Source organism: Episyrphus balteatus, chromosome 1 (genome assembly GCF_945859705.1).
Source record: "Episyrphus balteatus chromosome 1, idEpiBalt1.1, whole genome shotgun sequence".
NCBI classification, from domain to species: domain Eukaryota; kingdom Metazoa; phylum Arthropoda; class Insecta; order Diptera; family Syrphidae; genus Episyrphus; species Episyrphus balteatus.
Window position 1 is genome coordinate 143,549,852 of NC_079134.1, and position 25,159 is coordinate 143,575,010.

The window sequence follows — 25,159 nt, forward strand, 5'->3', positions numbered from 1 at the left end:
AAATTAATTCGTAAAATAAATGTTTTTCGAGGTCTTTTTTATTTTTTTCTTATGGAAATTACATTGAGCGGCAAATCGGAAAATAATCTATATCACTTTCGGGTTTTCGTCGCTATACACCAGGTGTCGTGATGTCAATAGCTGCATCGTGTAAATTTCAAATTCTCTATCCACTTTACACAGTTTTATTGAACACATCCCACCCATTGCACACAACGGAACTTTTCGTCTTCCGTTTTTTTGCTTCTTCTTCTTTGCGTTGTTCTTCAGCATTGGCTTTTGCTTTCCTGTCACTCAGCTCCAACTCTGTCAGTCGCTGTTTTGCTTTCGCATTTATTTTATTGCAAAGAAAAAGAATTAAGTAGGTGTATACAGAAAATATAAAATTTAAATTTTTATTAAAATTTCCAATTGTAAGTGTCGCTAAATCATATTGTTCAACTCTTCAAGTTACAAAAAGAGAAAAACAAACTAAATACAGTTTTTCATTTGAATGTGTGATTGAAAAACTTTTTGCCGCGATAATTTTCCCTTTCAAAGCTGTATTCAGTCTGTCTGACAAATAAGAAACTCTCGAAGAGAAGGAAAAACAATTTTAACCAAAATAATAGAAACATTTTAACTAAACATAGAAGAATTGTTTAAAGAAAAAAGTGATTACGCGCCTAATACATATATGTGAATAAAAAAACTACTGAAATAGGTGAATTTCGAAGACTTGGGATTTTCTAGTTTTTAGCTCATGTAAGTAATAAGCACGCCATTTTGATTTGTTTAAATAAATTATTTAAAATTAATTTTTAAAAAATCGCTAAGTTATTTTATTTATTATGGTTTGTTATTGTTTCTTAAAAAAAGCGGCATCTTTTAAATGACGGATTGATCATAATTGTCATTTCGGTGGAATAACAAAAAAAAAAAAAAGTTTTTTAAACATCAAAATTTTTGATGGGGAAAATGTCAAAATGGTTTCGTGTCAAATAATCTTGGATTTTACTTTGTGCTGTGCGCACTCTCGTGTTGGTGTGACGTATTTGCGCGCTAGTGTGTTGTTTCTTTATTATTCTTTCATTCTATTTGCTTATTGTGAATGTAGTAGTTTATATACTCGAAAATTTTGTCCAATCAGTTAAATGTCAAATTTGTATCTTCCTTATTTATCGGCGGTTATGCTTTGTGGTGGCTTTCTTTGCGTTGTCATTCTATAGTTAATAAAGTATTGCCAGATAAAAAAATGTTCATCAATAAAACATTAAAAATCAAATGAGTGGCACACTTCTAGTATACATTATATGTGTTCAACGACTCTGTTATGGACTGTTCCAGACAGAAAAGAATATGGGTCGAACTAAGGGCATACGAACGTTAACGTTTTGACGCTTTATGTCTCTACTATTTTCTTCTGATAACGAACGTATGGCGTAGTTCAACCCCAGCTTTTTGCTGTTTGTTGAGGTTTTTCTGTTCTGAACTGTTCTAGTTTCCTGTTTATTGACGCTGTCTAGAGCAGTTTAGAACAGGATTTTCTGTTCTTACTTTTGACTAAGAACAGGTTAGTACAGATTCGTGAGAACTGTCAAAAGCAAAGCTCTCATTTTTTTGTTTAGAACTTGATTTGGTTGTGCGAATATTTCTCGTGTCCTCGTGGTTTTTACATCTAATAATTAAAATAATAATGTTTATTAATATTTTTCACAGTAAAAACACAAAAAAAAAGAATATAAACGCGAAACGAAATATTCACACAATTTACAATTTGTTTTTTTTTTTTTTTTTTTTTGACAATTGACGTCTAAATGATTGTTCTAACTTGTTCTAACAGTTTCACACGAAACTGTGCTGTCCTGCCCTGTTCTGATCTAGAAAAATCTTCGTTGAACACATGAACACAACTACATATTACATACCTTGGTATAAATAGGTTCTTTTTTAACAAAATATAAGACCTGTCAAATTTTAAGGAGTGGAGATGAAATCCTCTCAGAGAAAGAAAAATTATTCAAAAGTATCCAAACCAGAGATACCCAAAGGAGATGGGAAACTTCTGACGTAATACGGGTTTGCCTATAAGCTCCGTCGGACAATTTTGGCTTAGTATGCGTGAAAATCGGACGCTTTTGGCTAGGTAAAACACCGTGGCTACACTGTGTGTGTTTTTCACATTTATTCACGAATACAAAAGAGATTACAACAACACGAAATTAACAAATGGGTTTTGGGGGGTTAAACGTTCGAAAGTTTCCCATCTCCTTTGGGTATCTCTGATCCAAACGCTTTTTGGTTAAAATTTTCTGCTACTCTTTCAATGTTAAAAAAAAGTAAAAAAAAGAAAAAAAAAAAACAAACGAAAAATATCAAAACATTTTGTATTTTTTTTTTTTTTTTTTTTCAAACACTTGTTTTTTCTTTTTTTTTTTCAAATATATATTTTGAGCACTAGACCAGGGTCGATAATTTTTGAAACCAAAAAAAATCATAGTAGAATGAAACCCATTGGAAAAGGAGGTGAATATGATGAAAATTAAAGGAAAAATAAATTACGGGCGAGCCGAGTTCGGGAAGTGGGTGGGTTGAGTTTTTAATGGTAAAAAATGGTATATCTCGATTTCCGGCAAAACTACAAATCCTATCGAAAAGAGTTGTTTTGCAAAGTTGTAGGTAATAAAAAGATCTACAACTTTTGTATCAACAATTTTTTCACATAACCTCAAAATTTATGCGAAAAATTCAAAAAACCGAGTTTTTTGGTTTTTTATTTTTATCTTTTTCAAAAACAAAAATTTTTCTACGAAATTTGGTGAAAACTTACCTTATTATGTCCCAAATACACTGTAATTTATTTGATTGAAAATATTAATTTGTTCACCTTATTTTGACTTAATACCAAAAAAACACCCTAATTTTCAATCGAAAATTCACGTGTCAAAATATCAGCTTTTTTCAAAAAGTCAGTGAGCATGACGTTCGTTAAAATGTCTTTTTTCTGATGGTGTAAAAAAAATTTTACATTAGTATACTATAGAACATGTTCTAGTAAAATTCAAAAAATGAAAAAAGCTTGAATTCGAAAAAAAATTTTTATCATTGTTTACAATTTTGGCCTATTTATTCAAATTTACACTTTAATTACTCAAAAAACGTAAGATTTCATGTAGTCTATTGAATAGACCCTTTTGGATGGAACAAATTCGTTCAAGAGTTTTTATTGGCGATTATGATTCCTTGGCATACAAGAATACTCCAGCCAAAAGTGCTACTAAATCCATTGGTGCATTTCTGAGAAAACGGCAACACTGGTCACTTTTCAGTTTTTTTGATTTAACTCGAAAACCAAGCCTGACTTTGAAATGGTTCAAAGACACTTTTCATAGCAAATTAAATTTTCTGTCAAGTTAAGATGGTTAAAAAATTTTAAAAATTATTTTTGACTAAAATTCTAACCTAAAATCAAAGAAAAAAAAGTTAAAAAATTGACAATTTTATTTTTTTTTACTAAATCAAGGGGCATTTTGTGTATGTAGCCGGGACGTCCAAACTTTGTACTAATGAAATAAAGTAGAGGTAAAATCCTTTGATAATATGCAATTTTTAATTTTTTTTGTCAAGAAACAACTTAAATGTACCTATTCAAAAATTAGCACTTTTTCTAAATTTTTGACTTTTTTAGTTAAAAGCAAGTTTTTAAAACTCGATAAAATCGTATTAATTGGTAACTTTTAGACTTTTAAAGTAAACATACTTCGAGGGATTGATTTAATATAAACTAAATATGACAAACAAAAAAATTTATTTGCATCCTTATGGCCTTTTGTGCAATTTTGTGTATGTGCATTTTTATAAATTCGGGTCGAATGGATGGACGGAGAGCCATTAGCTTTGGTCTATTGCATAGAAGAACATTTAATACCAACTCTTTTACTGTTTTCAATGGCCTGAAAAACAATTCTTGTAAAATCCGCGACCAACGAAAAGTTTCTCTTGAAAAACGAAAAAAATACTCTAATGAGTTTGAAACAAAATAGCTCAGGGAAATTAGTAAATCAAATTGCACTTTTCGCGGGACAAATTTTTTTCATGGAACGTATTTAGGTGAATGTCCTTATCGTAAAAGTGAATTTTTTGGGATGATAAGATATCGGGAACAGCCGCCATCTTGGAAAAGAGGTCGGTGCCGTTTTTATTTTATAACTCCATTTTAACTCATTTAAACCAAAAGTGTCCGAGGATAAACTTATTATCAATTAAATTATCTAAAAAATTATATACAAATGAATTCCGTGAGTTAGTTAAATTCAATTTTATAGTCGGTCAAAGTCCGGGTTCTTCTCGCAAGGTTAAGACAATATGACATTTTTTCAAATATCTGAAGAACTTTTTATTTGTTTGGGATTTTCTTAAAGAATGAATTATAGCACTTTTAATTATCTATAAAATGAGCCCTTTATCATAACTGTAGCCATCACATTGTAGAAGCAACCAAACGTCGAAGTCATGATATACGATTTTTTAACTGAACATATTTGGGATTTCAATAGTTCAAATAAACAATCAAAAATTAAACACAATAGTCTCGAAAACATAACGGCTTACACACCTCATATCTTGAGTTATACTTATCGTAATGCTGAGATTAAGGTGTTCATGTTTAGGAAAAATGACAGGGCATCAGTTCTTATATTTAGAATTTTAAATAGTGTCACTTTAGCTTATTCACATTAATTGGAAAATTCACTTCATTTAAAACCTCGAAAACCATAAAAGGTTAACATTAAAGATTTCAAACTTTTAATTCAATATTTAGACGAATATAGTTAAAAAACTGTTTACTTATATTTTGGTTGTACCTCAACTTCAAAAATTTGCTCGGTCTAATAGAAGAAAACTTGTTATTTTCTCACTTTTGACTAGTAGAATGTGAACTTCGACGTTAGATGGCTTATACATTATGTTGGTTACAGTTACGATAAAGGGCTCATTTTATAGATAATTAAAAGTGCTATAATTCATTCTTTAAGAAAATCCCAAACAAATAAAAAGTTCTTCAGATATTTGAAAAAATGTCATATTGTCTTAACCTTGCGAGAAGAACCCGGACTTTGACCGACTATAAAATTGAATTTAACTAACTCACGGAATTCATTTGTATATAATTTTTTAGATAATTTAATTGATAATAAGTTTATCCTCGGACACTTTTGGTTTAAATGAGTTAAAATGGAGTTATAAAATAAAAACGGCACCGACCTCTTTTCCAAGATGGCGGCTGTTCCCGATATCTTATCATCCCAAAAAATTCACTTTTACGATAAGGACATTCACCTAAACACGTTCCATGAAAAAAATTTGTCCCGCGAAAAGTGCAATTTGATTTACTAATTTGCCTGAGCTATTTTGTTTCAAACTCATTAGAGTATTTTTTTCGTTTTTCAAGAGAAACTTTTCTTTGGTCGCGGATTTTACAAGAATTGTTTTTCAGGCCATTGAAAACAGTAAAAGAGTTGGTATTAAATGTTCTTCTATGCAATAGACCAAAGCTAATGGCTCTCTGTCCATCCATTCGACCCGAATTTATAAAAATGCACATACACAAAATTGCACAAAAGGCCATAAGGATGCAAATAAATTTTTTTGTTTGTCATATTTAGTTTATATTAAATCAATCCCTCGAAGTATGTTTACTTTAAAAGTCTAAAAGTTACCAATTAATACGATTTTATCGAGTTTTAAAAACTTGCTTTTAACTAAAAAAGTCAAAAATTTAGAAAAAGTGCTAATTTTTGAATAGGTACATTTAAGTTGTTTCTTGACAAAAAAAATTAAAAATTGCATATTATCAAAGGATTTTACCTCTACTTTATTTCATTAGTACAAAGTTTGGACGTCCCGGCTACATACACAAAATGCCCCTTGATTTAGTAAAAAAAAATAAAATTGTCAATTTTTTAACTTTTTTTTCTTTGATTTTAGGTTAGAATTTTAGTCAAAAATAATTTTTAAAATTTTTTAACCATCTTAACTTGACAGAAAATTTAATTTGCTATGAAAAGTGTCTTTGAACCATTTCAAAGTCAGGCTTGGTTTTCGAGTTAAATCAAAAAAACTGAAAAGTGACCAGTGTTGCCGTTTTCTCAGAAATGCACCAATGGATTTAGTAGCACTTTTGGCTGGAGTATTCTTGTATGTCAAGGAATCATATTCGCCAATAAAAACTCTTGAACGAATTTGTTCTATTTTTGCTCTGGAGCTCGGGTCTATTAAATAGACTAATGTAACATTGATTAATCTTACGTTTTTTGAGTAATTAAAGTGTAAATTTGAATAAATAGGCCAAAATTGTAAACAATGATAAAAACATTTTTCGAATTCAAGCTTTTTTCATTTTTTGAATTTTACTAGAACATGTTCTATAGTATACTAATGTAAAATTTTTTTTACACCATCAGAAAATAGACATTTTAACGAACGTCATGCTCACTGAGTTTTTGAAAAAAGCTGATATTTTGACACGTGAATTTTCGATTGAAAATTAGGGTGTTTTTTTGGTATTAAGTCAAAATAAGGTGAACAAATTAATATTTTCAATCAAATAAATTACAGTGTATTTGGGACATAATAAGGTAAGTTTTCACCAAATTTCGTAGAAAAATTTTTGTTTTTGAAAAAGATTAAAATAAAAAACCAAAAACTCGGTTTTTTGAATTTTTCACATAAATTTTGAGGTTATGTAAAAAAATTGTTGATACAAAAGTTTGTAGATCTTTTTATTACCTACAACTTTGCAAAACAACTTTTTTCGATAGGATTTGTAGTTTTGCCGGAAATCGAGATATACCATTTTTTACCATTAAAAACTCAACCCACCCACTTCCCGAACTCGTCTCGCCCGTAATTTATTTTTCCTTTCATTCTTATCATATTTCCCTCCTTTTCCAATGGGTTTCATCCTACTATGATTTTTTTGTACTTTTTAATGTTTTTGAAGGCATCGGCAATGGTCTACACTAGAATTTCAAATTTTTGTCCGAATAAATTTTTTGGGCAAAAAATTCGTAAGAGGGATAGCTGTTTTCTCTCTCGCGTTCATCTTTTTTTATGAAAAATTACACAATGGGTGCGCTCACGGTCTAGGGGCAAAATGGCACATGTCCACTTTTTGTCAAAAGTAAACTAATGATGAGGCCTTGTAGTTTTTAATAAGCACTATCTGATGACATCCTTACTTTTATAAAACAAATGAAAGCCTTGCTAAAAAAATAAATAAATTGTGTGCTTTTAGTACTAAGTTATATGGAGAACAAAATTTTAAAATGCTTTTTTCTCGAAACGAGTTTGAATGGACTTGTGCTGTTTTTCCTCTGGACCCTTCATTTATCTTAACTCATTTTTACTGATATTATATTAAATAACCCGGGTTCTCGGTTAAAATGGCTACTACCCAGATTACAGATCCTGGAAAAATATAAGATAAAAGTTGATATACCGACAAACGCTGTGGCAAAGTAAACATTTTATTCAGTAGATAATCCAAAAAACGGATACAAAAAAAATCATAATTAATAAAAGACATTTTCAAAAATAAACAAATTCTTTATGACGAATATGTGCTTAATATTATGTTGAAAAAAAAAAAAAAAAACAGCAAAGAAACATTTTATGGCGTAAAACATGATCTTTTAGCAGTAACAATATTGCCTGTCGTTGGAAAAAGTCTTTTTGAATCTGCTGATGTAACTGGAATAGCAAGATATCTTTTCGCGAAAGATGCTATTACGGGTAAAGTCCTCGAGCTCCACCACACAAGGGGGTCCAACCGTTTTGATATTCCTCAAAATCAGAGGTGTGGTCTAGAACTTGCAATTCTGATGCAAAAAAGAATTTCTATATTCTGGTCATTACTGCTTCAAATGCACACATTATGCATTGAACTTTTTTTTCAATGCAAAACATTTTTTGTTTGCAATACAAATTTTTCATTGACTTAATATATATGGACTGCTAGAAGCATATTTAGGTTGGTTCCACTTGTTTCTTCGCGATACTAGCGCCCTAAAAAAAAGCGGAGAATAAGTGCAACATTTTTGACGAAGTGCGAAAGGAACAAATATAGAAAAACCATTGACCTACTATATATGGACTGCTAGCCGTTTGACTTTTCCATACAAAAATTGAAAAAAAATGATTCCACATCTTTCTAGCTCTACTAGCGGTATAACCTTAGACGGCGAAAAGAGGAAACTTTTAGTGAATGACATCTGTCGTTAAAAGGTAGTGCTTTCTCTGTTTTTCTATATTTGTTCCTTTCGCACTTCGTCAAAAATGTTGCACTTATTCTCCGCTTTTTTTTAGGGCGCTAGTATCGTGAAGAAACAAGTGGAACCAACCTGAATATGCTTCTAGCAGTCCATATATATTAAGTCAATGAGAAAAACAGAGAAAGCACTACCTTTTAACGACAGATGTCATTCACTAAAAGTTTCCTCTTTTCGCCGTCTAAGGTTGTACCGCTAGTAGAGCTAGAAAGATGTGGAATCATTTTTTTTCAATTTTTGTATGGAAAAGTCAAACGACTAGCAGTCCATATATAGTAGGTCAATGAAATTTTTTTAATGCAAATATAATTGCAAAATTGTATTTTTAATGCAAATATTATTCAGTTTCAATAACTTTTTTTTAATGCAAAATATTTTTAGATGCAATAACTACTTTTTTTAATGAAAATATTTTTCAATTGCAATACAAATTTGTTTAATGCAAATTTTTTTATTTAGTTGCAATGAATATATATTTTTTTAAATTTCAAATGCATTTTTTTGAATTCATATTTTTATAACCCTATTATAACTTTAATTGGCTTGTCACTGATTTGTTTCAATGGTGAATTCATATGAAGCAAAGTGCAAAAAGTTTTACTTTGCTAGATTTTCTATTAGGGGTATTCTTCCAAACGCATAAAACCCATAGAAACATTAAAAACCTTAGAATTCTCTATCGGTATAAATGAACTGTCAAATTTTGTGTATAAGAAAAATATTCTGCAAAACATAGAATTTTAACTTAAAAATTTGAAGCAGAAATCTTAGAAAAAAAAAAAACATTTAATTTGACTTGACATGCTCCAACGTTTTGACGTTTAACAAACAGCTGTTTGTTTCACTAGTTTTCGTAAATATTTCCAATGGGGCGTTCATGTTAATCTTATGCCTAAAATGTATGGCTTATTTAATTGGCAATCCGGAATTGTTATTCGATTCTGAATCAAAATTGAACAGTTATTTTTTTATTCCGAAGAATCTGAAGTTTGGTGTGAATGCATTGGTTGAGTTTGCCATGTGTCACATATATGTGTATTCGCGCCAAATTTAATTTGTTTTTGTGCTAAAAAACATGGAGGAACTGAATTTGGACTGCTGTGAACTGTGATATAATTTTAAATATGACATTGGTCAAGTGTGACATCTGACATTTAAATCTATGTGTGAGAGAGTTATTCTGTTTTTAAAACCAGAAGAGAAATATTCTTTTTTTCAGAATCAGAACTGTCAGTTTTGCCCAATTGAACGCTTTTTTTTTTGCTTCCAGATTGCCAATTAAAAACGCCATTATATTTTTGTACCAAGTGGAAAATTATATCGTTACATGAATATTCGCATTAATATGCCATTCTTATCTGGTAACACTGCATTATTGCATCTTTCTTTTAAACATTTCCTTCTTTGCATACTTTGCTCTATATACTATAAACGTCAATCATCACCGGTACTGCGCTAACACTCATACATCTTTAAAAAAATCCCCTGTAAAACAAAAAAAATTACCATACTATCCCAAAAAAATTTCAATAAGAAAAAAAAAAAATAAGAATGCGGCGCCATTTTGGTTAAAATATTTTACCGCGTTACTTTTCTATTTCACTCAAAAACTATCGTCTACCCTTTCTAACTAATGCATTTAAATAGACAATTTGCCGTCAGTTTTCTCTAGCCAAATTCTCATTTCGTTTGCTGACAGCTGTCAGACTTGACTACTGTGTGAAAATTGTTCCCGTCTTTTCTTTCTTCTCGACAAAAATAAAATTTTGAAGTTTCTCCAATTTTGGCAGATCTCAATTAATTCCACACAAAAATAATGCAAAAACACTTCAAAATAAACTACTTTGCAAAAATATAAATAAATAACAAATCGTATTAGCCGTTAAGGTTTTTTTGAGAAGAAGAAAATTAAATTTTTTTTTTCTTATTTGATTTGTGTGAATTCTGAATAATACGACATTTTTCGTCACCTTAGAAAATCAAACTCGGGAAAAATAGAATTTATTTTAAATTTGGTATGTTTTTGTTTTTCGCAAAAGAAATTTAATAAAGATTGTTTTTTGCTAATATTAAATTTTTTATGAATTATGTCAACAGATTAAACTCCTCTTGGGGTTATTTTTTTTTTCTTGCCCGGAATCCTTGGTAAAATTTCATCACCCAGAAAAAAAAATAAACTTTAAAAGAAACAAGGAATAAGTGAAGCAGCACGAAGATGATCTCGCCCGATGCTCTTCATCACGAGGAGGTGAACTCCGACCTCGACCGACAAATAAGACAGGACATCCATGACATGGCTCAGGAGGCACAGATCCAAGCCCAGATAATCCAACACGAAGGTAAGACAAAGTTTATATATTCTTTTAAATAAAAGTGAAATCAAAAAGCCCAAATAATAACACGTTTGGCAGAAAGGTTTGTATCGCTCGCTCGCGCCCGTCGTTGTCTATATTCCACTTTGACTTTTTACTACCTTCTTTCTGATAAATTGTCAAATTACGTAATGTGACATTCTGATTGTCATTTTATTAAAATTTTTTTTATCTCACAAAAATAAAGTCAATTTGCTGTCATAATATTATGCCCTTTATTTTTTGCAAATGACAATGATTTGCCCTTAAAAATAAATTAAATAAATGGCATACATTTTTCTTATTAATTTCTATCAAAGTCACACCAATATGGCGCCCATGTCTGCGGTTTAACTCCTGTAGAAATAGAAATCTTGAATAAGTAAAAAAAAAAAAAATCATATTCGTATCAAAAACGTTTTTATACCCAACCAATATGATTTTTTTTTTTTTTTGTTCTCTTCTTCTGCTGTTTTTTTCCGCCTTTCTCTCTTGTCAAAAAAAAATTTATTTTTGTCCATTGCCATTCCATTTGTTGGTTTGAAGTATTATGTTGGTGTGCGTTTATGTTTTAATTGTTTATTTTGTTTCTTTTTATTATATTCTCATATTCGTTGCCATCATGATGACAATGACGACGGCGCGCTAAAAATCCGAAAAAAAAAACAATAAAAAGGTTGACATTTGATAAAACGTCTTTTTCAAAAAAATTGTTTTTGTTATGTAGGAGTAGGTACTAAACTAGGCGAACAATTTTTGGCGGTGGGTTGTTTGGGAGAAATTTTAAATATTTTCCTTGAAGAAAATCTCTGATAACTTCATGAGATCAAAAGTTTACTGACTTTAAAAAAAGGTTCATGTAACCGTGCCTATTGGATTGGCTTGTAGCCAAGAGTATCCGGCTGTATATTAGGGGGGCCTTTTTGAAACCTGATCGAATCAAAGAGTATCAAGACCTTACCAAGTCTGTTTAAACCCAAGACTAGGTTTAGCTGAAAAGTATCCAAATAGTTTCGCCTAAGAGGCAAGAAGTCAAAAATCTCAGGACGGCAACTGTCGAAACGGGTCCTCCTAGTATCGTCAAAATAGGTGTTGAAGTACTGGGCCAAAGTAATCAAGTTTGCCGACTGGAGTTAAGATGTCGGTCCTTCCTAAGGACTCTTTAAGTATCTGTCAATGCCAACGAGCTGTCCTTGAGATGGACTCGCAAGCTTAAATTCAATTGCATTATAAAACAGGCTTATTTTTATTGCACTGGCACCGGGCAACCTACAGCAGATTATCAACTATTTGTTGTTACCTGATGAAGAGTGTATTCACGCTCGAAACGTTGTAACCATATAAAAATCTTTTATAGACCTGGAGCCTGCATTAAAGTTTTTCGTATATAAAAGAAAAAGCACGCCAGAAGGAAAAAGGTAACTGATAGTTATAGAAGGCTCACCATGAACTTCACTATTAATTTGGAAAAATTGGTGTCTCCGGTCGAAGGAAACCATCAGGAGCTATTTCCTTGCATGAGCTTGAAAAGGTCTAAAGCCTTAAAGATATCTTTTTCTATTAAATGAGAAAAAAATTTAATTGATTCCGTACAAGAATTTCCAATACAACTTTTTTGATAGGAGCGAACAGTTCGAATATTAATTAAATTTAAAAAGCCTTTATATGCGATATATGTTTTTTCATAAAGTTACAATACTTCGGAACTGAATCTCAAAAAATTCTATATCCCGCTTTCGAAAAAATGATTTTTCATATTCAAAATCTGGTTTCACACAAACCTGACAATTTTATCAGATTGAATGTTCTATGTTCATATTAAAAATGAGAAATACATAAACTCTTTTCATCAAAAGATATGCCCTGCTCGAACCTCTTTTTTTTTTTTTTTTTAATAAAAACAAGGTTTTCTAAATTTGACTACTAATTTTATGCGATGGATAAAATATTTAATTTATGAATTGGTTTACCCGACAATGGTTGAACTTAAAAAAAAAAGAGCTTGCGATTGTTCCATCAAATAAAATGCACGACTGGGGTCGCACGTACTTGCTCTACTTACTCTAATGTAAAGTTTTTTATTGAACAAAAGTAGGGAAAATTTGTGACAAAAAAAAATCTTTTTTTATTATTGACAAAACACCGTTTTAAATGATCTTTTATACAAAACCAAGTACCTGCCATTTGATTTGTAAAAAATAATTTTTAGACAAAAAAAAATCGGAAAAATTCGTTTAAAAAAATAATTTTTTATACATAATCAGCCCTATCGTCAACACTTTTTCCCTGGAAAAAATTCTCTAGTTCGAAAAATCGGTATCGGGAATACTTTTTTAATGGAAACATTTCCAAGGAAAAATTTCCCCAATAAAAATCCCTATCGGCAATGAAGTTTCTCCCCCGAAGTATTTCTGTCATTCAGCCCTATCGGCAATACAATTTCCCTGGAAAAAATTCTCTATTCCGAAAAATCGGTATCGGCAATACTTTTTGAATGGAAAAATTTCCACACAAAAATACCTATCGGGAATGAAGTTTCTCCCCCGAAGTATTTCTATCATATTTTTTATGGTGAACAGATTTTTTGAAGCCAAAATGTACGTGTTTTTCTTTCAAAATAGTCTGTTAAAAATATTAAATTATTTACTTCCTTAATCCAACAAAAAGCAAATGATATTGCAACTGAATAACGCAAAATAGTAGACAAAAATAAAATATAAGAAAACCTTAAAAAAAGCATGGAACTAAAGGAGACCATTCCGAGAGCATTAGTTTGCTGCTTTGGTCGAAGAAATGATCAAATTATGTGGAATGCCTCAATTTATTACAGTTATTTGTTTATCATGTCAAAAAAAAACAAAGCTTAAGAAACTTTATTGATTGATTCTTTAATTAAAATTACAAACACAAAACCAATTACATGTCCATCTGAAGAAACAAACAAAGTAATAATATTGAATAAAAATCCACAAATCAACACCAAAGAAAAAAAATTATATAAATATTGACTATTAAACATTTTAATTGTTTTTGTGTACTAAATACAATCAAATTAGAGTTGTCAAAATTTTCTAAGATATGTGTTCGAAGGTTTTTTTGTTTTGTTAAGTTGGCTGTACTTCTTTCCCGAAAACGAAATTCCGATGGAGATTGCCGATAGGGAGAAAAATTCCCGGTAGAAATTTCTCACGTGAGATTTCCGATAGGGCTGATTATTTTTCTAGGGAGTAGATTTTTTGAAGGAAAAAAGCAAGTTTCAAAATGTTCTGTAAAAAAATATTAAATTATTTATTTCGTGAGGGCAAGTGCAATCAACAAAAAACAAATCGTTATGGCTTTGCACACCTACACAATAATTATTAACAAGGTAAACCAATCCTAGGGCGGCGAAATGGAAACTTTGGTGATTTAATAGGGAAAATCCGGATATTGCCACTGGATATTGCAAGAGCAAGGATGAATATAAAAAAAAAAAAACTAGAATCAACTTATTTACACGATAATATTTTTTGAATCTAAAAAATAAAACAATTCTTGAGGTAAATGCTAAAAATTCAACTTCCAACTTCAAGCAACTTCTGGCAATTCAAGTGGATTCCAACTGTCCCTTAAAAGCCTTCGCATAGTCCTTAAACCATTGTTTTGCCTTTCGGCACGATCTCCCTCATCTAATAATAACAATGTTGCACTGTTTAACATTTTAATTGTTTAACTTTTTACTTTTTGCAGCAAATAAACTCAAAATTAGAGTTGTCAAAATTTTCGAAGACATATGTTCGAAGGTTTTTTTGTTTTGTTAAGTTGGCTGTACTTCTTTCCCGAAAACGAAATTCCGATGGAGATTCCCGATAAGGAGAAAAATTCCCGGGAGAGAAAACCTACTCCCGGGGAAATTTCTCACGTGAGATTGCCGATAGGGCTGAATGTGTATAAAAATGTTCTAACATTTTTCAAAAAAAAGTTGGTATGCCATTTTGAAGAAATAATTAATTTACACACAAAAACAAAATTTCAAAATTTTTCACCAACTCTTTTTCAAATTATTTTTTCAAAAAATTATTTTTTCAAAAAAAAAAAAAAAAATTTCAAATATTTTTTTAAAAAATCCAAAAATTTGTTTTTTTTTTTTCAAAATTAGTATCTAAAATTATAATATTACCTTTACCTAAACGCTTTTGTATAAAATTTTTTGTTGAAATCGATGTAATCTTGTACGAGATATTCAAAAAACCAAAAAAAAAAACGTTCTATGGGCAGGTACCGTTAATTGCGGTACAAAAAATATTTTTTTTTATTTCAAAAGTTTGAATCAAAATCGTTAGAGCCGTTTTTAAAAAAACTAACTTTTTTTATTTCCGTTATATAGCAGGTATCTGCCGTTAGTTTTGTTCATAAAAAAAAATGTTTAATTCCCCCTCTATGGAATTACCCAAAACTGCTAACTTCCAAGTTTGAAGAAAATTACTTCTCTCGTTTAGGCTGTAGCTCGAGGTATATACAGACAGACAGACAGACAGAATAGCCGGACCCTCTTTTCGCATTCTCCATCATCGTAATGTCATGTAAAATTGTTATCTCAAGTTCGTTTTTTTTTACGAATCCTAAAGTAAAAAATGAACATTTCTTTTTTAATAACAAAAAAGACAAAAAAAAAGTAGAACGACAAGAAATAAAAATTGATGTCTTGGGGATTAACGATAACACTGGTCAACAATTTTCAACTTTCATAATTTTTCCAGAAAGATTTATATCAAATTTTTTAGATTTAGGTTTACAAAGGTCCAAAAATCGTATTGGCTTTTTTCTAGCACCTTTGTAAAACTTTGGAAAAAAGTGCTTATATTTTACGCTTAAAAGCGTAATATTTTTGTACGAGCTGCACTTTGAGTAAAAGTGCCCATTTTCTATTAAGAGCTTTCAACTACATACAAAGATTTCGATTCAGAGAAGAAAAAAAATATCAATAAACATTCTTTTTTAATAAATAAAAAAACTTACAAAAGCAAAACAAAAATAAAATACATAATTCTTATTAAAAAAATAGGTATACGATTAAGAACGTCAAATTAATTTATTTAATTTTACAGCACGTGAACGCTTCCAATCAACATCTAGTGCCGATGAATCTGGTTCCGATCACGATGGCAACCATCAGGATATGCACGACATGAGTGACATGCAAGATTTAAAAGATATCAAAGACATCAAAGATATACTTGATTCTGGCGATGGCAATAATATGGATAGTTCATCCATACGCAAACGTCGTGGCAATTTACCAAAACACTCTGTTAAAATTCTTAAACGTTGGCTCTATGAGCATAGATACAACGCATATCCAAGTGATGCCGAAAAGTTGACATTGTCACAAGAAGCCAATCTTACAGTTTTACAGGTAATAATTCTCAGAAAGTTTGAATTATTTTTGAAGGAAATTAATTTTCGTTTTTATATTTTAGGTGTGCAATTGGTTTATAAATGCCCGCAGAAGAATTTTGCCTGAAATGATTCGTCGTGAAGGTAATGATCCTCTCCACTATACTATCTCTAGACGAGGTAAAAAACTTAATTATTCAACAATGAGTGCATCGAGTTTAAACACATCTGGCAATAATGCACCAAATCCAATTACTGGTAGTCCGGCTTCAGAAGTTGTAAGTAACAACGAAATAAAATTAAACAAATTGATAATTTTACAAAAAAATTGTGTGATATTTACAGATTGTCGGAGCAACCGAAGAGGTTGAAGGCGAGGAAGTGCATGATGGTGTTGCCAATGTACTCACTGCATTAGGCCATCATTTTGTTCAAACACCAGGCGGTCAAGTTGTCAAAGTTGAACCCGAAATGGAATACGACGACAGTGTTATATACAGGTAAACGCAAAATCCATTTCATACTCATTCCTCATTTCTTCAGATTTCATAATAATTTAATAAATAAAAAAAAACATAAGATATCGTCGACAAATGTCGCCTTCAAATTCACAATTCATGCAAGTTCCAAGATATCCTTTTAACAACATCACCAACAACCTACCTCAAGCCTTTCAATTCTATCAATATCCCCGTAATAATAATTATTTCTATAACCAAACTGTCAATCAAATTATTCAAAATAATCCCAATCAATCATTCCCAAGTCCCGCTATCAAGAAACGGAGGTAATCTTGGTTACAAAAATTATTCTTAAATTGATTAAACAAAAATATCTTTTTTTCTCCTGTTTAACCATAGATCTGAAGATGACAGCGTAAATGAATATGAATCGTGTTCACCAAGTGAAGAAGATACAAACAAATTTGAAAACTCTAATGCATGGCAGGGTGTTATAAGGTAAGATTGAAAGTAGATATTTTAATTGTATTAATTTTTTTTTACCTTTTTTATTTCATTTAAATTTTTTATTGCATGCGGTTTTAAGTTCTGAATGAAAAAAATCTTTTTTATTAAAAATTTATGGATCTGTTTTCAGTACCGAAGAAGTAACAACAAGTCCATCCAATGCTGCCTATTGGAGTGCGCCACACCCGCATTTGGCACATTTACCACAAATACCGCATCCGTTGAGTGGCAATACAACAACAACCACCACAGTTGGTAAGTTTTCTTCTATATCAATTCAAAAACTTTCAACAGTTTTAATTTATCTTTTACTATTATGAATTATTTAATTAATGAATATAAATATCCACAAAAGAAAAAACAATTTCAGTTCCTATTTGCTTGGCGCGAGGAGGAAGTTCAAATTCACAAATTGTTGTGCAATCTGCCAATGAATCTAACACATCAGCCAATCACGTGATACAGAATGCAACATCAAATTCAATTGTTGAAGTTGCAGCAACGACGGTTGGAGCTGAAGCTACAGTTGTCACTTCATCAACACAAAATAATGTGTTAAATAATAATAACAACAATAACTCAAATACAAACAATAATAATAACAATAATATGTTGTCAGCGCAGAGTGTTATGATGCCCAGTAGTCATATGGTGAAAGGTGAGTTGAAATTTCAATGTTAAATAGATAAAAGCAATGTTTGCTGAATCCTTAAATTTAGTTCTGTCTAGAAAGAATAGATCCGGGTTCCGGGGTCATTGATTATGTAAATATGTGTCGATTTACAGCATCTTAGAGTATTGTTGTAAGGTGTGTGGAGTGTGGGTTTTACTTTTGTAAAGATATTTTTCTCATGGAAACAAATTATAATTAATATTAATTTCTTGTGAAAGCTTCAACGAGCTAGGAAGAAAAAGCCCCCCATGACTACGGTGATCATATTTCTAGAAGAAGCTTTTCAAACTCACAAACACAACTAGAATTAAATAAATGGCGAACATTTTGAAAAACTAATGGCTGGATATGAAAAATTATAAAAACTTTTATCCACTTTTTTCTTGTTTTCCGTACAAAGTACTAGTCGAGTCAAATTAGACATAAAATTTGTAAAATCTCGGAATCCAGGGAAAGTCGATGCATCTGAAAAACGAGTATAGGGCTGCATTATAAAAGGGTCAAATAAGAAAGTTAAAAAAAAAAATTTCACCGCTCTCGATTACAACAGTTTTTATGGACCGTTAATTGTCATTCCGTATGCAAGCGTCAATCGGAATTGCTGTTTCATTTTAGATTTTGATCAAACTTTGTAGGGATGTTCTCTAGGACTGTAAGGAAGCAAATCCATGCTGATTTAATTTTAAGTTGCGTGGTTTCCCCGCTACCCGCATTCGAACTTTTTCAGAAGGTCATTTTTATGTTATTATAGCTTTGCGTCTACTAAAGATATCTCTTTGTTTGAAAAGCCATTTTAAAGCTTAAGAGTATTAATTTTTGAATATATATTAAAAAATTGCGTAATAATTATCCCTGAATTAAAAATAATTTTTGAAAAACTGGTAATTTTGCTGATTTTTCATGGTTTTTGACTGGCTCCAGAACCTTGGCTATTATATGTAGGAAGCTTATACTTACCAAATAATAAATATAGATATTTTTCAACAAAATAAATCTAAAATGAACTCGATGGCTGTACTCCTTATGCAAAAATTTTAAGTTCAAAGTTTTGAGTTTTTTGAAAAAATATTTTTTTATACTATGATTTTTTACGATTTGACTAAAGATAGAAACATGAAACTAACAGTGTGTTAAGTTGAAACTTTTAGCTTTAAGTCCTCTAAATAAAATTGTGTTATTTTCATATCTTCTTAGTGTACCGCTTGTTTGAAAATTCGCAAAAATGCTAAAAAGCCAAAAAAACCCCTACTTAAGATTATGATTGCACTATGTTTGACATAAGATAGAAGCATGAAATCAATAGTATATTTAGTTCGTACTCTTAGCTTAACACACTGTAAGTTTCACATTTCTTCGTTTAGTCAAATCGTAGAAAATGACAATATAAAAATTAGCTTTTTTAAAATACTCAATACTTTGAACTTAAAATTTTTACATAAGGAGTACAGCCATCGAGTTCATTTTAGATTCATTTTGTTGAAAAACATCTATATTTAATATTTGGTAAGTATAAGCTTCCTACATATAATAGCCAAGGTTCTGGAGCCAGTCAAAAACCATGAAAAATCAGCAAAATTACCAGTTTTTCAAAAATTATTTTTAATTCAGGGATAATTATTACGCAATTTTTTAATATATATTCAAAAATTAATACTCTTAAGCTTTAAAATGGCGTTTCAAACAAAGAGATATCTTTAGTAGACGCAAAGCTATAATAACATAAAAATGACCTTCTGAAAAAGTTCGAATGCGGGTAGCGGGGAAACCACGCAACTTAAAATTAAATCATCATGGATTTGCTTCCTTACAGTCCTAGAGAACATCCCTACAAAGTTTGATCAAAATCTAAAATGAAACAGCAATTCCGATTGACGCTTGCATACGGAATGACAGTTAACGGTCCATAAAAACTGTTGTAATCGAGAGCGGTGAAATTTTTTTTTTTAACTTTCTTATTTGACCCTTTTATAATGCAGCCCTATACTCGTTTTTCAGATGCATCGACTTTCCCTGGATTCCGAGGTATAAAGCTAATTTGACTCCACTATACTTACAATTTTGAATACAAAAAATCAAATACGGAACAATCACGGGACAAATAACAAAATACGGGACTCTTATACGTGTCCCCGGGACAAGCTATAGAAATGCGGGACAGTCCCGGGTAAACCGGGGTGAATGGTCACCGTACCCATGACACATCTCCGGAAAAAAAAGATTTATTCAGAATTTTTGAAAGGAAATTTAAAATCATTTTTTTTTTCCGGAAAAGTTTGAATAAGTCACCATAAAGTTGTTTAAAAATATATGTGGCGAAGTTGCCATTCCTTAATAACATTTTATGTTATAGTAGTGGATACAAACAGGATAAAAGAACGATCCTATTATGACCAGAATCAGGATAGTGTAAATACTTGAAGGGCATTTGATTACGACTATGATGAATTTTGGAACATAAAAATCAAATAACTTTATAATTTATCAAGATTATTTTCGCTTCTTGTACAGCTCTTGCTAAGCCACTGATTTGCTCATAGACCTTACCATTTATGATTAACATTTTCGTTGGAATCGGTCGAATCATTAAGGAGAATGTCAAAAATCAAGAAAAAGGTTCTATGACAGATGCCGTTAATAATGGTTCAAAAAAACATATTTAGTTTTTATAGAAGGACTCTAGTTGCCACGTATTTTTTTTTTTTAATGAAAATCGTTGAAGCTATTTTGAGAAAAACATGCTTTTCTATTTTGGTCAGTTGGCAGATCCCGTTAATTTCGGTCATAAATATAAAATTTCAATATTCCTTAACTCATAACAACCAAGTTTGAACCAAATTGCTTCAGTTATCATATATTCAAAATTGCAACTTAAGCGTTCTCTGCGCTCTTCAACTTTCATGTCTTTATTATGACAGTTTTTTAAAATGCCAGCGAGTCATTTTCTTGTCATTTAAGTCTAAATGACTTCTATGATTAAAGTTATTGTTTGATATTAGTTTTATTTATATGTAATCCATTTTTATTTTTGTAAGAACTCATTACTTATCTATTCATCATTTATACTAATTTGTATTATATTTTCTATTTGCAGGAGTTATTCGAGATGATAAAGATAAATTCAAGTGTTTGTACCTTCTAGTTGAAACTGCTGTTGCTGTCCGCCAACGTGAACAGGAACAAGAAGACGTTCATGTGCTGGGTAATTGAAATTTAAAGAAACCAATTCTTCGACCATCAGTCAATAGCAAATTAAAATCCATACATAAAAAACATTGCAAAAACTTACTTACCACCAATTCAAAATATTTTAAAAACACAAAGACAACAAAATAGTTTATTTCTCATTTATTTTTTAATCATCATAAATTCATTGGCATTTTAAAATAGAATTAAAAAAAAGACATTTATCTTTTTTCATTTTCATCTTTTTCATTCTCTTCCTCGAACATTTTCATTTTTTTTTTTTGTCTTAAATATTATTTAATTTTCTTTAATTTTAATTTTTCTTATTTTTTTTTCTTTACAATTGAATACAGATTTTGTTCAAACATAAAATAAAACAAAACAAACGAACATACATAAATGTAGAAAAAGATAAAATAACAAACTAGTTGTTAGCTACTTTGAAACACACAACAACAAACAAAATCACCATCAATTCATCCAAAATACTCCTTCGAGAAAAACAAAATAAAAACTCACCAACCACGACATTTCGACCAATTTACAAAAAATCTTCAGTGTTCCAACGGAATTTTTTTTGTCTGATATAAACAGAAGAAGGATTTAAATAAAATTCCATCCATCCATCTTGAAACGCATAACCAACCCAAAAAAGTAGTTGTATACATCGTCGTCGAGGAAGAGATAAAAATAGGTGTTTTAAAAATTACAAAAAGGGATACTAAATATTTAAAATAAAATAAAACCACAGAGTGAGAGAACTTGCAAATAAAACAAAGAAATATTGAAATTTTAACAAAACAGATTTAAAAAAAAACACATAATTTTCTTTATAAATAATAATTATTTTACTACATTCAACTTTTCATTTTATATAAAAAATACAAATACATAAATATAAAATACATGATAAATGTATATAAATACAAATATTATATATATAATTTTTAAATTTACCTAACAGATTTAAATATATTTTAATATATCACAAAAATAAAAGGAAATTTTCAAAAATTTCCTCTTACAGATACAAAGTATTTTTTTTTTCTTTTTTTCAAATTCATAAAAATATACTAAAATGCAAATATTATTACAGAATAATATTTAATTATATAAATGTATAGTAAATCAAATGGATCAAAATTTAAAAAAAATAGAACAACAATAAAAATTATTAAACTAAAAACCATACAATTATATAATTAGCCAGAAACTAAAAGTCCTTTTTTATAAATAAATAGAAAAAGAAAAAAGTATTTGTTGTGTATAGAATAGATAGAACAAAAACAAAACAAAAAAAAAGTATAAATGGTAACATGTAAAGTGTAGATTAATCAATTTCCGCATCCAATCTAATTGTCAATTCTTGTGTGTGCTTTAATATAAAACATGTTTTTTTTTCACTAAATCCTTTTTCCTTTATATTCTTATTATAAATCTGAAAACACGCAACATTTTAATCAATATTTGTTTGTTTGTATGTTAAAGTTAGTTTTTCAAGCAATTATGGGCTGTGTTCATTAACGCGTGATTCTTTTGTATCAAAAATATTTTTGGTGCTTTTTATGTAAAGCAGTGTTTTCGTGCCATACAAAAATTTGTGATGCAAAAGCAACAAACTACCAATTGAATCCTTTTATTAAAGAATTTGGCCTTTTAGCATCTTAAACTTGCATTTTAAACATGCTCTTCAGCTTGTGCTGGGTCTTTTCGGGCAAAAGCCTCCTTCAAACTTCACAACATCGCTCAGACTGTCTGAAGTCAAAAATGCTATTTCTGAATGCCCAGGCAATGGGGGTAATTAGTAGCAACGTCCTACAACGATTCGACCTGTCGATCGTGGGAGACGCTTGTGCGAAAACAAAGGACCTATTGTGCTATTCGATTCACGTGATTCAACGCTTTGCTTTCGAAAGTTAGACGTTCTCAAAGTTTGACGTGATAAAGGAAGGAAAAGCAGAATAAGGCAGATTTCGCATATTCCTGAGCTTTAAAGTAATGGGCACCGTTAGCCCTTCCGCCACGTCAAGGCTTATGCCGGTTTTTCACTAGTCGATTTTAGCCTGAAAAGATGCAGACAGAACTCTATCTCGACTACTTATTACATATTTTATTGAAAAAATGGATTAAAACAGATTTTGGTACTAACTTTAAAGTATAGATCACACTTAGCTGCTTAAAAGCCGTAAGTTAACCAAAAATCCTTTATTGCAACCAAGCCAAATGCCTTCACGGTTACTAAATGATTGCTAATTTTTCGGACTAACTAATCATTTACAAATATTTTCAACAAAGTTTAATGTTGTTCACTACGGCCGATATTACAGCACCTTCACATTTGGGCTGTTCTTATCTTTTGAAGTTCAACTTTTAAATTCGATCAAGATTTCACACGGAAAAAATGCATTTCATGTTTCCCCTATTTTGAGTTCCGTCTGTAAAGTTGTTCACGTTCCTAGTATTTTTTTCATGTAATATGCAAGGCAATCCTTTTACTCACTTAAATTTTTGTTGCGAGGAAGAAACTAGTTTGGCGGTAAATGTTAATTCTTTTCGCATAAAACTCAGAATAGGTGTGGGGGCAGCAATGTTGGGTTTTGGATTCCAAGTAACTTAAATTTTAAAGGAAATCTGCCTATACCCAAACTTGCACCCGCCCCAAATCCTATAGTATACAAGCGGACAGCACCCCAGCCGTTGTCGAGAAAAAACGCATCAAAAGTACCAATTTTTTTGAAAATCGATTAACTTACTGATAACAAATATACCAACGGCAGACATTTTAAGTGGGGCCAAACCCCCGGCAGACGGAATTGCGTATTTTTTTCTTCTGAAAATTGATTTATTTAGGGTAACCACCTAAAATTAGTCGCATCCTGTAGCCTTGGACGCCCTAATAACAAAAATATCCATGGCAGACATTTTAAGTGGGGCCGAAGTTTTAAAAATGATCAAGGATATAATTTTTAATCCAACTTGTTTACCTCTAAAATTGAAGTGAAAACAAAGTTGTCAATTTGTTCCCAATTCATTCAATTGACCAGTAAAGTAATTATTTCAAACATCAAAGTTATTTCATTATTTGGGATATTTTAAAAAGATTTCCTATAGGAGAAAACGTTTCACATACGCCGTAGTGAAAAATCAAGTCTATTTTTGAATAAACTGTGACTAAAATGCTCGATTTTAGAGCAAACAAATATATCTTTTGTAAAATATTTGATTATTTCTTCTTAAACCACATTTCTTAATCTTTCTTTCCCTAAATATTAATTGTGACTTATCTCTGCGGCATTGAAAACGAAAAAAAAAAAAAATCATAATATTTCTCAGATCCATTTCTACGCAATCACGCATCCCTTAACAACATTGATTGTAACACTACATTAAACTACCTGAAGTTTTATTTTTTTTTTATATATAAAAATATATTGACTTAGTTTTGTATGCAACAAATATCACTTTTTTTTTAAATTTAATTTTGCATGGACTTAACAAACAAAAACAACTATCATTTCAGAAAAATTCAATTTCAATCCGCTACGATAAACAACTTTCTTTGTTAATCTTCACATTTTATAGTTACAAAATTTTTAATTTACTCAAAAAACTGGCATAAAAAACTTATCAAACGTACTCAACAAAATCTGAACTCTTTTAACTTTATTTTTGTTTTGTAAATTTTTAATTTTTTTTTTTTTTTTGTATAAATAATTAATAATTTTCATTTTGTTTATAATTCTATTTCTTTTCTTTCATAAATTTCTATAATATCATACATTTTTATTAGTTTTCTGCATTAATTTTAATCATTTAATTAATATTTAACTAAATAACTTACTGTCAAATGGAATAATGAACAATTTGTATCTGTGTATGCATATAAATATTTATGTATACAAACTTAATTTAAAAAAATAAATTTAATAAAAAAAAAATAAAATAATAAAACATTTGATTTATTTTGTAAATAGTACCTCTACTTCTAAACAAACAAAATTAAATTAATTTTAAGCAAAGTCAAATGAATAAACAAATATATATTATATATTAATGTTAGAAACAAAAACAAAAAATTAAATAATATTAAACACAAAAAAACAAAAAAATATAGAAAACTATTACGGATGTAATTTTATTATTTTCTAGTAATAAATAACGAAATTTTAGAAAACGACTTTTTATGAAAAATAACAAAAAAATAAATACAACTAGAGCCATTTTCTCAGTTTGTGAACGACTTATTATTATCATCAACAACATCTCGAATGTTTTATAAATATTTTTTTTTTCTGTTCT

At 30.0% G+C, this 25,159-nt stretch overlaps 1 protein-coding gene across 5 annotated transcripts; it reads left to right on the forward strand.

Moving 5' to 3' along the window:
- Positions 1-301: 301 nt before the first annotated feature.
- On the forward strand, positions 302-25,066 carry LOC129921048 (ankyrin repeat and ELMO domain-containing protein D-like). 5 transcript variants are annotated; one of them, XM_056002677.1, is made up of 11 exons: positions 302-744; positions 10,407-10,648; positions 15,748-16,055; positions 16,120-16,314; positions 16,382-16,536; positions 16,617-16,823; positions 16,897-16,995; positions 17,135-17,259; positions 17,360-17,662; positions 20,769-20,876; positions 24,381-25,066. In XM_056002677.1, exons 2-11 carry the CDS (start codon positions 10,525-10,527, stop codon positions 24,407-24,409), a joined length of 1,653 nt encoding a protein of 550 aa, XP_055858652.1. In that variant the 5' UTR covers positions 302-744; positions 10,407-10,524; the 3' UTR covers positions 24,410-25,066. The 5 variants fall into 5 exon arrangements, with proteins under 5 accessions (XP_055858652.1, XP_055858655.1, XP_055858654.1 ...); XM_056002680.1 differs by lacking the exon at positions 302-744 and adding an exon at positions 9,983-10,324 and having other exon boundaries at positions 17,375-17,662; XM_056002679.1 differs by lacking the exons at positions 302-744; positions 24,381-25,066 and adding exons at positions 9,983-10,324; positions 21,214-22,014.
- The last annotated feature ends 93 nt before the right edge of the window (positions 25,067-25,159 follow it).

Bases quoted from the DNA above. Each gene is read 5' to 3' on its own strand.
- LOC129921048 (XM_056002677.1), top strand. From the start codon at position 10,525: ATGATCTCGCCCGATGCTCTTCATCACGAGGAGGTGAACTCCGACCTC. The intron at 10,649-15,747 runs GTAAGACAAAGT...TTAATTTTACAG, and splicing joins CCAGATAATCCAACACGAAG to CACGTGAACGCTTCCAATCA. The intron at 16,824-16,896 runs GTAATCTTGGTT...GTTTAACCATAG, and splicing joins CCCGCTATCAAGAAACGGAG to ATCTGAAGATGACAGCGTAA.